Consider the following 15,779-nt stretch of genomic DNA (forward strand, 5'->3'; position numbering starts at 1 on the left):
GTGCAACGTGGCGTTGGTGGATGGAGCGAAACATGATGTCCCAGATGTGCTCAATTGGATTCAGGTCTGGGGAACGGGCGGGCCAGTCCATAGCATCAATGCCTTCCTCTTGCAGGAACTGCTGACACACTCCAGCCACATGAGGTCTAGCATTGTCTTGCATTAGGAGGAACCCAGGGCCAACCGCACCAGCATATGGTCTCACAAGGGGTCTGAGGATCTCATCTCGGTACCTAATGGCAGTCAGGCTACCTCTGGCGAGCACATGGAGGGCTGTGCGGCCCCCCAAAGAAATGCCACCCCACACCATGACTGACCCACCGCCAAACCGGTCATGCTGGAGGATGTTGCAGACAGCAGAACGTTCTCCACGGCGTCTCCAGACTCTGTCACGTGCTCAGTGTGAACCTGCTTTCATCTGTGAAGAGCACAGGGCGCCAGTGGCGAATTTGCCAATCTTGGTGTTCTCTGGCAAATGCCAAACATCCTGCACGGTGTTGGGCTGTAAGCACAACCCCCACCTGTGGACGTCGGGCCCTCATACCACCCTCATGGAGTCTGTTTCTGACTGTTTGAGCAGACACATGCACATTTATGGCCTGCTGGAGGTCATTTTGCAGGGCTCTGGCAGTGCTTCTCCTGCTCCTCCTTGCACAAAGGCAGAGGTAGCGGTCCTGCTGCTGGGTTGTTGCCCTCCTACGGCCTCCTCCACGTCCCCTGATGTACTGGCCTGTCTCCTGGTAGCGCCTCCATGCTCTGGACACTACGCTGACAGACACAGCAAACCTTCTTGCCACAGCTCGCATTGATGTGCCATCCTGGATGAGCTGCACTACCTGAGCCACTTGTGTGGGTTGTAGACTCCGTCTCATGCTACCACTAGAGTGAAAGCACTGCCAGCATTCAAAAGTGACCAAAACATCAGCCAGGAAGCATAGGAACTGAGAAGTGGTCTGTGGTCCCCACCTGCAGAACCACTCCTTTATTGGGGGTGTCTTGCTAATTGCCTATAATTTCCACCTGTTATCTATTCCATTTGCACAACAGCATGTGACATTTATTGTCAATCAGTGTTGCATCCTAAGAGGACAGTTTGATTTCACAGAAGTGTGATTGACTTGGAGTTACATTGTGTTGTTTAAGTGTTCCCTTTATTTTTTTGAGCAGTGTATTTTGATTTGTTTACAACATTATTACATAAGTGTTATTTCATAGTTTTGATGTCTTCACTATTATTCTACAAAAATAATGAAAAACCCTGGAATGAGTAGGTGTGTCTAAACTTTTGAAGGGTGCTGTAGATCTGCCACATGTGGGATTAGAACTCACAACCATTGAGCTACAAGCAACTGTTTCCGCGGACTTCGCAACCAATCATAGCAGATGGAAAATAATTCAACAAGTTGACATGACCACCAAAGTCATCTATTTCTTGTTACGATGATATAGCTAGCTATAATCCTCAAAGCCGACATGTTTTTTTCCTTCACGTAAAAGCACAAAACTTTGAATGTGCCCAATTCCATGTTCAAAACACCTGGAAACTCGGAAATCTCCGACTTCAAGATAACTGTGCACTCTTGAAAAAATAACTAGCTCCGACTGGGAAAAATAGTTTTAAAATATCATCCAACTCAGAATTCCAAGTTGGGAACCCGGGCCTCTTTCTAAAGCTCCGACTTTCCAACCTGAAGATCACGGTTGTCATGATTTGACCGTGTCGCCCCCTCCCAACAGAGGGGATGGCTGCCGTTTTACGGGTTCCTCACCAACTCTGCTATTTTGTTCGTTTTTTCATATTGTTTGTAACTTATTTTGTACATAAGGTTGCTGCTACCGTCTATTATGACTGAAAAGAGCTTCTATACATCAGAACAGCGATTATTCACCTCGAACTGGACAAATATTTGTTCTTGAACGAGTCCAACGCGAAGGATATACTGCTTTCTCGAGAACAACCCAAAATCCACGACATTTGCTTGAAGAAAAGACAGAGATAAAAGGGGTCGGAGGTCAGGCTGCCTACTGAGAATTTGTAAGTGAGTGAGTAAACTTCCACTACCATCCATTCTATTGGCCAACGTGCAATCCATGGAGAATAAAATGGATGATCTACGATTAAGACTGTCCTACCAACGGGACATTAAAAACTAATATATTATGTTTCGAAGAGTCATGGCTGAACGACGACATGGATAATATAGAGCTGGCTGGGTTTACTGTGCATCGGCAGGACAGAGAAGCTACGTCCGTTAAGACGAGGGGCAGGGGTATGTGCCTATTTGTCAATAACTGCTTGCGCACAATGTCTAATATTAAAGAAATCTTGAGGTATTGCTCGCTTGAGGTAGAGTACCTCATGATAAGCTGTAGATCACACTATCTACCAAGAGAGTTCTCATCTAGATTATTCGTAGCCATCTATTTAACACCACAAACCGATGCTTGGCACTAAGACCCCACTCAACGAGCTGTAAGCAAACAAGAATATGCTCATCCAGAAGCGGCGATCCTAGTGGCCGGGGACTTTAATGCAGGCAAACAAATCTGTTTTACCTCATTTCTATAAGCATGCCACATGTGCAACCAGAGGAGAGAAAAAACAAAAAAGAAAAAAAGAAAAACTCTAGACCACCTTTACTCCACATACTGAGACGCATACAAAGCTCTCCCTCGCACCCCATTTGGAAAATCGGATCATAATTCTATCCTCCTAATTCCTGCGGACAAGTAAAAACTAAAGCAGGAAGTACCAGTGACTCGCTCAATACGGAAGTGGTCAGATGACGCGGATGCTACAGGACTTTTGCTAGCACAGACTGGAATATGTTCAGGGATTCATCCAATGGCATTGAGGAGTATACCACCTAAAATCACCAGCTTCATCAACAAGTGCATCGACGACGTCGTCCCCACAGTGACCGTACGTACATTTCACAACCAGAAGCCATGGATTACAGGCAACATCCGCATCGAGCTAAAGGCTAGATCTGCCGCTTTCAAGGAGCGGGACACTAATCCGGACGCTTATAAGAAATCCCACTATGCCCTCAGACAAACCATCAAACAGGCAAAGCATCCATACAGGATTAAGATTGAATCCTACTACACCGGCTCTGATGCTCGTCGGATGTGGCAGGACTTGCAAACTATCACGGACGACAAAGAGAAACCCAGCTGCGAGCTGCCCAATGAAGCGAGCCTACCAGACGAGCTAAATGCATGCATGCATGAGAGCAACAAGCTGTTCCGGGGCGACTGTGTGATCACACTCTCCGTAGCGATGTGAGCGGACTTCTCCCTGACCAAGTCTGTAATACCTACATGTTTCAAGCAGACCATCATAGTCCCTGTGCCCAAGGAAGCCAAAGTAACCTGCCAACATGATTACCGCCCCGTACCACTCACGTGGTAGCCATGAAGTGCTTTGAAAGGCTAGTCATGGCGCGCATCAACATCATTATCCCAGGAACCCTAGACCCACTACAATTCGCATACCGCCCCAACAGATCCACAGACGACGCAATCTCAATCGCACTCCCTACTGCCCTTTCCCACCTGGACGAAAGGACCACCTATGTGAGAATGCTGTTCATTGACTACAGCTCAGCGTTCAACACCATAGTGCCCACAAAGCTCATCACTAGGCTAACCTCTCTAGGGTAGGGGGAAGTATTTGCACGGCCGGATAAAAAACGTACCCGATTTAATCTGGTTATTACTACTGCCCAGAAACTAGAATATGCATATAATTATTGGCTTTGGATAGAAACACCCTAAAGTTTCTAAAACTGTTTGAATGGTGTCTGTGAGTATAACAGAACTCATATGGCAGGCAAAAACCTGAGAAGATTCCTTACAGGAAGCGCCCTCTCTGACCATTTCTTGGGCTTCTACACTCTCTTTATTGAAAACTGAGGATCTCGGCTGTAACGTGACACTTCCTACGGCTCCCATAGGCTCTCAGAAGGCGGCAAACCGGTGAATGATGTCTTTGCAGGCCCTGGCTGAAAAACAGTAGCGCATTTGGATAATGGTCGATCAGAGAACAATGAGACTGAGGTGCGTGCACGAGGCGACACCATGTTTTTATTTTCTTTGAACGTAAACAGGGTTTCCCGGTCTGAATATTATCGCTTTTTTACGAGAAAAATCGCATGAAAATTGATTTTAAACAGCGGTTGACATGCTTCGAAGTACGGTAATGGAATATTTAGAATTTTTTTGTCACGAAACGCGTCGGGCGCGTCACCCTTCGGATAGTGAACGCACGAACAAAACAGAGGATATTTGAACATAACTATGGATTATTTTGAACCAAACCAACATTTGTTATTGAAGAAGAAGTCCTGGGAGTGCATTCTGACGAAGAACAGCAAAGGTAATCAAATTTTTCTAATAGTAAATCGGAGTTTTGTGAGGGCCAAACTTGGTGGGTGTCAAATTAGCTAGCCCGTGATGGCTGGGCTATCTACTCAGAATATTGCAAAATGTGCTTTTGCCGAAAAGCTATTTTAAAATCGGACATAGCGAGTGCATAAAGGAGTTCTGTATCTATAATTCTCAAAATAATTGATATGTTTTTTGTGAGTAATTTAGTAAATTCACCGGAAGTTTGCGGTGGGTATGCTAGTTCTGAACGTCACATGCTAATGTAAAAAGCTGGTTTTTGATATAAATATTAACTTGATTTAACAAAACATGCATGTGTTGTATAACATAATGTCCTAGAAGTGTCATCTGATGAAGATCATCAAAGGTTAGTGCTGCATTTAGCTGTGGTTTGGGTTTATGTGACATTATATGCTAGCTTGAAAAATGGGTGTCTGATTATTTCTGGCTGGGTACTCTGCTGACATAATCTAATGTTTTGCTTTCGTTGTAAAGCCTTTTTGAAATCGGACAGTGTGGTTAGATTAACGAGAGTCTCGTCTTTAAAATGCTGTAAAATAGTAATATGTTTGAGAAATTGAAGTAATAGCATTTCTAAGGTATTCGAATAACGCGCCACGGGATTCCACTGGCTGTTGAGTAGGTGGGACGATTTCGTCCCACATACTCTAGAGAGGCTAAGGACCCTGGGTCTAAACACCTCCCTCTGGATCCTGGACTTCCTGACGGGCCGCCCCCAGGTGGTAAGGGTAGGCAACAACACATCTGCCACGCTGATCCTCAACACAGGGGCTCCTCAGGGGTGCGTGCTCAGTCCCCTCCTGTATTCCCTGTTCACCCACGACTGCGTCGCCAAACACGACTCCAACACCATCATTAAGTTTGCTGACAACACAACAATTGTAGGCCTGATTACCGAAAACGTCGAGACAGCCTATAGGGAGGTCAGAGACCTGGCAGTGTGGTGCCAGAACAACAACAACCTCTCTCTCAATGTGAGCAAGACAAAGGAGATGATCGTGGACTACAGGAAAAGGCGGGCCGAACAGGCCCCCATAAACAGCGAACCAGGGCTGTAGTGGAGCGAGTTGAGAGCTTCAAGTTCCTTGGTGTCCACATCACCAATTAACTATCATGGTCCAAACAGAACAAGAAAGTTGTGAAGAGGGCACAACAAAACATTTTCCCCCTCAGGAGACTGAAAAGATTTGGCATGGGTCCCCAGATCCTCAAAAAGTTCTACAGCTGCACCATCGAGAGCATCCTGACCGTTTGCATCACCGCCTGGTATGGCAACTGCTCGGCATCTGACCGTAAGGCACTACAGAGAGTAGTGCGAACGACTCAGTACATCACTGGGGCCAAGCTTCCTGCATCCAGGACTTATATACTCGGCGGTGTCAGAGGAAGGCCCAAAAATATGTCAAAGACTCCAGTCACCCAAGTCATAGACTGTTCTCTATGCTACCGCACAGCATGCGGACCAAAAGGCTCCTTAACAGCTTCTACCCCCAAGTCATAAGACTGCTGAACAAATAATGAAATGGCCAACTGGACTATTTAAATTGACACCACCATCCCCCCCATTTTTTTTTCACTGCAGCCATGCGCTGTCTATGATCTATGCATAGTCACTTCACACATACCTACAAGTACAAATTAACTTGACTAACCTGTACCACCGAACATTGACTCGGTACCAGTACCCCATGTATATAGCCTCGTTATTGTTATTTTATTGTGTTTCTTTTTGTAATGTTTTACTTTATTTTCTAAATATTTTCTTAACTCTATTTCTTGAACTGCATTGTTGGTTAATGGTTTGTAAGTAAACATTTCGTGGTAAGGTCTACCTACACCTGTTGTATTCGGCGCATGTGACAAATAAAATCTGATTTGAAGCATAGGTAACGTTAGTAGAGGTCGACCGATTAATCGAAATGGCCGATTAATTAGGGCCGATTTCAAGTTTTCATAACAAATCGGTAATCGGTATTTTTGGACACCGAATTGCCGATTTAAATATATATATATTTTTTTACACCTTTATTTAACTAGGCAAATCAGTTAAGAACACATTCTTATTTTCAATGACGGCCTAGGAACGGTTGATTAACTGCCTTGTTCAGGGGCAGAACGACAGATTTTTACCTTGTCAGCTTGGGGATTCAATCTTGCAACCTTACGGTTAACTAGTCCAACGCTCTAACCACCTGCTTTACACTGCACTCCACGAGGAGCCTGCCTGTTACGCGAATGCAGTAAGAAGCCAAGGTAAGTTGCTAGCTAGCATTAAACTTATCTCACAAAAAAAAAAAAAGATAAATCAATCATAATCACTAGTTAACTACACATGGTTGATGATATTACTAGTTTATCTAGCCTGTCCTGCGTTGCAGTCTTCCCTGTGGCTCAGTTGGTAGAGCATGGTGTGTGCAACACCAGGGTTGTGGGTTCGATTCCCACGGGGGGCCAGTACAAAAAAAAAAAAATGAAATGAAATGTATGCATTCACTACTGTAAGTCGCTCTGGATAAGCGCGTCTGCTAAATGACTAAAATGTTTAAAAAAATGTAAATGATGCGGTGCACATTCGCGAAAAAGGACTGTCATTGCTCCAACGTGTACCTAACCATAAACATCAATGTCTTTCTTAAAATCAATACACAAGTATATATTTTTAAACCTGCATATTTAGCTAAAAGAAATCCAGGTTAGCAGGCAACATTAACCAGGTGAAATTGTGTCACTTCTCTTCCGTTCATTGTGCGCAGAGTCAGGGTATATGCAACAGTTTGGGCCGCCTGGCTCGTTGTGAACTAATTTGCCAGAATTTTACGTAATTATGACAACATTGAAGGTTGTGCAATGTAACAGGAATATTTAGACTTAGGGATGCCATCCGTTAGATAAAATACAGAATGGTTCCGTATTTCACTGAAAGAAAAAACGTTTTGTTTTCGAGATGATAGTTTCTGGATTCGACCATATTAATGACCCAAGGCTCGTATTTCTGTGTGTTTATTATATTATAATTAAGTCTATGATTTGATAGAGCAGTCTGACTGAGCGGTGGTAGGCACCAGCAGGCTCGTAAGCGTTCATTCAAACAGCACTTTCGTGCGTTTTGCCAGCAGCTCTTCGCAATGCTTCAAGCATTGCGCTGTTTATGACTTCAAGCCTATCAACTCCCAAGATTAGGCTGGTGTAACCGATGTGAAATGGCTAGCTAGTTAGCGGGGTGCGCGCTAATAGCGTTTCAAACGTCACTCTCTCAGAGACTTGGAGTAGTTGTTCCCCTTGCTCTGCATGGGTAACGCTGCTTCGAGGGTGGCTGTTGTCGATGTGTTCCTGGTTCGAGCCCAGGTAGGAGCGAGGAGAGGGACGGAAGCTATACTGTTACACTGGCAATACTAAAGTGCCTATAAGAAAATCCAATAGTCAAAGGTATATGAAATACAAATCGTATAGAGAGAAATAGTCCTATAATAACTACAACCTAAAACTTCTTACCTGGGAATATTGAAGACTCATGTTAAAAGGAACCACCAGCTTTCATATGTTCTCACGTTCTGAGCAAGGCACTTAAACGTTAGCTTTCTTACATGGCACATATTGCACTTTTACTTTCTTCTCCAACACTTTGTTTTTGCATTATTTAAACCAAATTGAACATGTTTCATTATTTATTTGAGGCTAAATTGATTTTATTGATGTATTATATTAAGTTAAAATAAGTGTTCATTCAGTATTGTTGTAATTGTCATTATTACAAATAAAAAATAAATAAAATAAAAATCGGCTGATTAATCGGTATCGACAGGTTTTGGTCCTCCAATAATCGGTATCGGCGTTGAAAAATCATAATCATAATTGGTGACAAATACGCGTTAAAGTGTAATCAATGTGTAATAACTACGTAATAAAAGTATTACGTGATGTAGTCAAATTCAGGTCGTCATTGGCCAACTATGGAACGCCGTTTGAGTCTTTGCATGTCAAAAAAGATACAAGTCAAATAACATTATTTGACATGTCAAATAAGCTTGCTGACCAATCAGCACCTGAATATGAATGTACATCACATAATTTAACGCGTATAATATTTTTACGTAGTTATTACACAATGATTACACTATCACTCATATTTCATATGGCAAAACGATTCATCCATAAGTATGCTATGATGCTGGTAAAGTTGTCTCACGCACCTACAGTGCTGGTCATAAAGAAAGCTAGCTAGCTGATGGATGCAAACAATGTTCTTCCCCAAAAACATAGCAAAAATACATCATCTGTTTCAGTAGCTATAGTTACCTAGCTAACTACACTGCTCAGAAAAATAAAGGGAACACTTAAACAACAATGTAACTCCAAGTCAATCACACTTCTGTGAAATCAAACTGTCCACTTAAGAAGCAACACTGATTGACAATAAATGTCACATGCTGTTGTGCAAATGGAATAGACAACAGGTGGAAATTATAGGCAATTAGCAAGACACCCCCAATAAAGGAGTGGTTCTGCAGGTGGGGACCACAGACCACTTCTCAGTTCCTATGCTTCCTGGCTGATGTTTTGGTCACTTTTGATTGCTGGCGGTGCTTTCACTCTAGTGGTAGCATGAGACGGAGTCTACAACCCACACAAGTGGCTCAGGTAGTGCAGCTCATCCAAGATGGCACATCAATGCGAGCTGTGGCAAGAAGGTTTGCTGTGTCTGTCAGCGTAGTGTCCAGAGCATGGAGGCGCTACCAGGAGACAGGCCAGTACATCAGGGGACGTGGAGGAGGTCGTAGGAGGGCAACAACCCAGCAGCAGGACCGCTACCTCCGCCTTTGTGCAAGGAGGAGGAGAAGCACTGCCAGAGCCCTGCAAAATGACGTCCAGCAGGCCACAAATGTGCATGTGTCTGCTCAAACGGTCAGAAACAGATACCATGAGGGTGGTATGAGGGCCCGACGTCCACAGGTGGGGGTTGTGCTTACAGCCCAACACCGTGCAGGACGTTTGGCATTTGCCAGAGAACACCAAGATTGGCAAATTCGCCACTGGCGCCCTGTGCTCTTCACAGATGAAAGCAGGTTCACACTGAGCACGTGACAGACGTGAGAGAGTCTGGAGACGCCGTGGAGAACGTTCTGCTGCCTGCATCATCCTCCAGCATGACCGGTTTGGCGGTGGGTCAGTCATGGTGTGGGGTGGCATTTCTTTGGGGGGGCCGCACAGCCCTCCATGTGCTCGCCAGAGTTAGCCTGACTGCCAGTAGGTACCGAGATGAGATCCTCAGACCCCTTGTGAGACCATATGCTGGTGCGGTTGGCCCTGGGTTCCTCCTAATGCAAGACAATGCTAGACCTCATGTGGCTGGAGTGTGTCAGCAGTTCCTGCAAGAGGAAGGCATTGATGCTATGGACTGGCCCGCCCGTTCCCCAGACCTGAATCCAATTGAGCACATCTGGGACATCATGTCTCGCTCCATCCACCAACGCCACGTTGCACCACAGACTGTCCAGGAGTTGGCGGATGCTTTAGTCCAGGTCTGGGAGGAGATCCCTCAGGAGACCATCCGCCACCTCATCAGGAGCATGCCCAGGCGTTGTAGGGAGGTCATACAGGCACGTGGAGGACACACACACTATTGACCCTCATTTTGACTTGTTTTAAGGACATTACATCAAAGTTGGATCAGCCTGTAGTGTGGTTTTCCACTTTAAATTTGAGTGTGACTCCAAATACAGACCTCCATGGGTTGATAAATTGGATTTCCATTGATTATTTTTGTGTGATTTTGTTGTCAGCACATTCAACTATGTAAAGAAAAAAGTATTTAATAAGATTATTTCTTTCATTCAGATCTAGGATGTGTTGTTTAAGTGTTCCCTTTATTTTTTTGAGCAGTATATATAGCTAGGTGTCATCATCTAAAATAACCCTAATTTATAAGACAATTCGTATTTGATTAATGTCGGGGGTCGGACTCATCTATGTGAAGCAGGCCACAATAAGGATTAGCATAATAGTGGACTTTGCGGTTAGCCTTCAAAATAAAAGTGTCATTGACAGTGATGCAAATGAATACAAATAGTAGAATTATGCCATAATTGAATAGGTCATGCTAAACGAGGTTGGAATGTTATATAAAAATCAACAACAGACAATAATTTATAAATTTGACAAAAATCTGTTATAATCACACTGGATGTATTGTACTTTAGAATTGCATTGGGGGCATACTTATTTCACTGTACAGCCTTACCTATTGATTGTGGATCAATGACATGGGGTATCAGTCTACTCAGTGACACCCAGAGAACATTAGCCTAGTAGCTCTTATTGTGGGACTCTGAAACAACTGAATTGAGCCACATGTATGTCAACTTATGTGTATTGAACACTATTCGCGAGGAAAAACAATACTGCGTGGATGATTTGGAGTCTGATAACTCTGAGGAGGATGTTGGGAAAAAATATCTTGGGTATTGAGTAGACTGATACCCCATTGCATTGATCCCCAATCTTGAGGTAAAGATGTACAGAGCAATATGAATGCCAAAACACACAATAGGCTGAGTGGGGAGGTGATTTCACAGTCCCGCGATAAGAACTACAAAGCTAATATTGGCGTAAACTCTTTACAGTTGTGTTCTGTGGGTGTCACCGAGTGGACTGATAACCCATTTCATTGCTTCACATTCCAACCTTGTTTAACATGATCTAGTCTAAATATGGCACGAGTCCACCAATTGTAACCGTCAGCATCACTTTCAAATGGGTACCTTTATTTTGAAGGCAAACCGCAAATTCCACTATTGTGCCTAATCCTTATTGTCGCTAGTTTCACTCACTGGCTGCTTATAACGTTAGCTTTGGGCAACAGGGTTTAAATAGCTGGCTAGCTATTTATTTTAATGAACTGAAGCTCAATTTCAATAGGCGAACATAGACAGTTCGACGACTTCCTGGCTGCTGACATTACCATTATTAGCTGACACATATCACCAGATACGTCAAATAACAGACAAGCTGTTGGTGTATCTTTTTTTTTACACGCAAAGACCCAATCGGCGTTCGTCAACAAGCTCAGATAGTGTTATGTGAAGTATCTTTCTGACACTAAAAGACCGAAACGAGATTCCAGATGCTGCGTTAAAGACAAGTGGGAACTCGGAAAAAAACGATCACGAATTGAGAAAAATCATTTTTTTTACCGGAATTCGGACATTCCGACCTTAAGATCCCCGACGTCATGATTTTACATCGTTTTTTTCCGAGTTCCCAGTTTTCTTGAAAGCACCAACAATCGAACCCCTCCCTTGTTAGAGTTGAACCGCTAGGGCCAAAAATAGTTCGATTTACAACTAAAATATATCGTTTTTGCAACGAACAGTCAAAATGAAGACCAGAATTGACGTGTTTCTCTTTAACTAAGCCTAAAACATGTTTTTTTCAATATGAAAGTTACTCAAATAATTCAACTTCCAGTTGTTTACTAGCTAGCTAGTTAGTTAGCAGTCTAGCTAGTAGCTAATTAACGTTGGCTAACTAACATTAACGAACTAATGTGTTAACTAGCTAACGTTAGCTAGCTAGTCATAACCACTAGTTACAGGAGGCTATTCGTCACAAATTAGCTAGCAAGCATAGACAGTTCGACGACTTCCTGGCTGCTGACATTACCATTATTAGCTGACACATATCACCAGATACACCAACAGCTTGTCTGTTATCAAGTTAGCCCATTCAATACTAAACGGTAATGGGGCGATAGATAAACCGCCTTGGGTTCTCGAGAAGTACTATCAAGTCATCACATTCTGCATCATCCGTGAATATAAAACGTGGAGAGCAGCCAGATTACATTATTTTAGCTAATAGCTAGCTTGCTACATTTAGCTAGCTAGCCAATGATTATTCACAGGTCAACAAACAATTGTCTTTGTCATTACCGGAAGATTCATAATCCTGGCTTCGCCCTTCCAACTGTTTAACGATTCTTCTGGTTATAAAGAAGGTTTGTCTAGAATCTAGATCGTATCCTTTGTCCTTTCGTTATTCCACTGAAGTTGATAAAGCCAGAGAGGAAGAGGCTAGGCGAGAGGTTTTACTCCGCCCAAAATCTGCCCACGAAGTGAAGAGTTTTTGCATGGAGGTCAATGAGAGTGTTGAATTTGGTCAACAAAAACATTTAATAGCTTATTTGATCAATATACACTCAACATAAATATGAACGCAACATGTAAAGTGTTGATTTCATGAGCTGAAATAAAAGATCCCAGAAATGTTCCGTAAACACAAAAAGCTTATTTGTCTCAAAGGTTGTGCACATATTTGTTTACATCCCTGTTAGTGACCATTTGTCCTTTACCAAGATAATCCATCAACCTGGTAGGTGTGGCATATCAAGAAGCTGATTAAACAGCATGGTCATTACACAGGTGCACTTTGTGCTTGGGACAAAAGACCACTAAAATGTGCAGTTTTGCCACAACACAATGCCACAGATGTATCAAGTTGAGGGAGCGTGCAATTGGAATACTGACGGCAGGAATATTCACCAGAGCTGTTTCCAGATAATTTAATGTTCATTTCTCTACCATAAGCCACCAAAGTCATTTTAGAGAATTTGGTAGTACATCCAACCGGCCTCACAACCGCAGACCACGTGTAAACACACCAGCCCAAGACCTCCACATCTGGCTTCTTCCCCTGCGGGTTTGTCTGAGACCAGCCACCCAGACAGCTGTTGAAACTGAGTTTGCACAACCAAAGAATTTCTGCACAAACTGTCAGAAACCGTCTTAGGGAAGGTAATCTGTGTGCTCGCCGTCCTCACCAGGGTCATAACTGACTTCAGTGGTCAAATGCTCACCTTCGATGGCCACTGGCATACATGAGAAGTGTGCTCTTCACAGATTAATTCCGGTTTCAACTGGACAGGGCAGATGGCGTTGTGTGGGTGAGCGGTTTGCTGATGTCAACGTTGTGAACAGAGTGCCCCATGATGGCGGTGTTGGTAATGGTATGGGCAGGCATAAGCATAAGCTACGGACAACGAACACAATTGCATTTTATCGGTGGTAATTTAAGTGGACAGACATACCATCACGAGATCCTGGGGTCCATTGTCGTGCCATTCATCCGCTGCCATCACCTCATATTTCAGAATGATAATGCATGTCCCAAGGATCTGTACACAATTCCTGGAAGATGAAAATGTCCCAGTTCCTCCATGGCCTGCATACTCACCAGACATGTCACCACCTATTGAGCACGTTTGGCATGCTCTGGATCGACGTGTACGACAGCGTGTTCCAGTTCCCGCCAATATTCAGCAACTTCGCCCAGCCATTGAAGAGGAGTGGGACAACATTCCACAGGCCACAATCAACGGCCTGGTCAACTCAATGCGAAGGAGATGTGTCTCACTGCATGAGGTAAATGATGGTCACACCAGATACTGACTGTTTTTATGATCTACACCCCTACTTTTTTAAAGGTATCTGTGACCAACAGATGCATATCTGTATTCCCAGTCATGTGAAATCCATAGATTTGGGCCTAATGAATTCCTTTCAATTGACTGATTTTCATATATGAACTATAACTCAGTAAAATCTTTGACATTCTTGCATATTGAGTTTATATTTTTGTCCAGTGTAAGTTTAGTAATGTTAATTAATTAATGTTGTTATGAATGCATTGATATATGTGGACGCATATGGCATTTTGGCAACTTTAAAAAATAATGACTTTATATTAGAGCCTGTTGTCATAGAGAGAGGACTCATCATGGATATAACCCATTTTTAGCATGGAATTTAAATTGAGGTCTTCCACCATTTTAAAGTAGTCAACTGGGTGGGGATTCCTATGAGCTGTGAGCAATCAGCCAATGAAGTAGAAAATGTACTACTTTAAAATGGATAAAACCTCAATGGCACTGCCCATGCTGTTTCAGACACTGCAATGGCACAGATACAAAGATGAGTCCTCTATCTATCTCTATGGCCTGTTGGTCACATATCTACCCTCTCATTGGCTAGAATGGTCCCACCTGATCTCACATCCCGTCTGCCTTCCATCTTTGAGGATATATAATTCCATTGTTAGAGCGGTCACTTGACTATCTTCTCAATATAATAGACAATCTTTGTTAAAACTCAGTGCAGGTTTCACTCCTGCATCCATCTTGGATCTATCACTCAATCTGGTGGATTCGCAACCGTCCTTGTTAGGGAGTAATTGTAGAGTGCAATTTCTGATATAGGCATTTATTTATATCAAGTTATACATATTAATGCTCGCCATTGGTCCGTGGCTGTTTCTTTTAAGTGCATGTGTTTTTATCAACGAAGAAGAAAGCTGCAGTTAGAATAGATTTCGACAATGTTAAGTTCTTCCACATAAGCAATATCTTTGGTACTTCTCAACATGTTCAATAAGACACTTTACTATATCCAATTGTTTCGACATAATCGGATAGCTACAGAAATGCACAGCATGAACATGCAAGATAGTGCCGACAGACATGGTTGCCATGTTCCTAGCTCTTAGCCAACTTTGCAGTATTATAATATTTTGGGGTGTTATTTCTTACATTATTTGCTTATAACGTTTCTTGCATTGTTACAATAAAGTAGAAGAGCTCAGGGTGAGAATCTCCTTCCAGAGAGACATCAGGGACTGTAACTTACTCTGTTTCACAGAATCATGGCTCTCTCCGGACATACTGTCCCCATCCTTACAGCCAGCAGTGTTCTCCGTACATCATGCGGACAGTAAGAAATAACTGCGAGAAAAAGAAAGGGGATGTTTCATGATTAACTACTCATGGTGTGATTGTGGTAATGTACAGGAACTCAAGCCCTTTTCTTCTCCCGATCTGGAATACCTCGCTATCAAATGCTGACCGCATTAACACCCAAGATAATTGTTTTCGGTCATCTCACGGCCGTGTATATTCCCTCTCAAGCTGACACCATGAGGGTTCTCAAGGAACTACACTGGACTTGTGCAAAATGGAAAATGCGTCTCCTGAGCCCATATTTATTATAGCTGGAGACTTTAATAATGCAAATCTGAGGAAAATGCTACCGAAGTTTTATCAACACATATCCTATGCTACTCGCTCATCGAGAACTCTTGACTATTGCCCTACCCCGCCCTCCCTTCGACAAATCAGATCACGGCTCCATTCTGCTGACCAATCGGAATCTTTGCAAGATTGTTTTGATCATGTGGACTGGGATATCTTCCGGGTTGACTCTGAGAATAGCATTGACATACAGTTGAAGTTGGAAGTTTACATACACTTAGGTTGGAGTCATTAAAACTCATTTTTCAACAACTCCACAAATTTCTTGTTAACAAACTATAGTTTCGGC

At 43.1% G+C, this 15,779-nt stretch overlaps 1 protein-coding gene across 3 annotated transcripts in view; it reads right to left on the reverse strand.

Annotated features, from left to right (window-relative positions):
* The window catches only part of LOC115203804 (zinc finger FYVE domain-containing protein 16), a 53,528-nt gene extending 38,037 nt beyond the window's left edge, over nucleotides 1–15,491 (reverse strand). For 2 of the 3 annotated variants that reach the window (XM_029768813.1, XM_029768812.1), the window contains exons 1-2: nucleotides 15,287–15,491; nucleotides 15,090–15,184 (exon numbers count right to left, since the gene is read on the reverse strand). In XM_029768813.1, the coding sequence (XP_029624673.1) occupies nucleotides 15,090–15,123 (34 nt within the window). In that variant the 5' untranslated portion in view covers nucleotides 15,124–15,184; nucleotides 15,287–15,491. Of the gene's footprint in view, nucleotides 1–12,341; nucleotides 12,505–15,089; nucleotides 15,185–15,286 lie in introns of those variants that run through there. The other variant, XM_029768814.1, reaches the window with a different exon arrangement.
* Nucleotides 15,492–15,779: the final 288 nt, after the last annotated feature.

This window comes from Salmo trutta, chromosome 12 (assembly GCF_901001165.1).
Source record: "Salmo trutta chromosome 12, fSalTru1.1, whole genome shotgun sequence".
NCBI classification, from domain to species: domain Eukaryota; kingdom Metazoa; phylum Chordata; class Actinopteri; order Salmoniformes; family Salmonidae; genus Salmo; species Salmo trutta.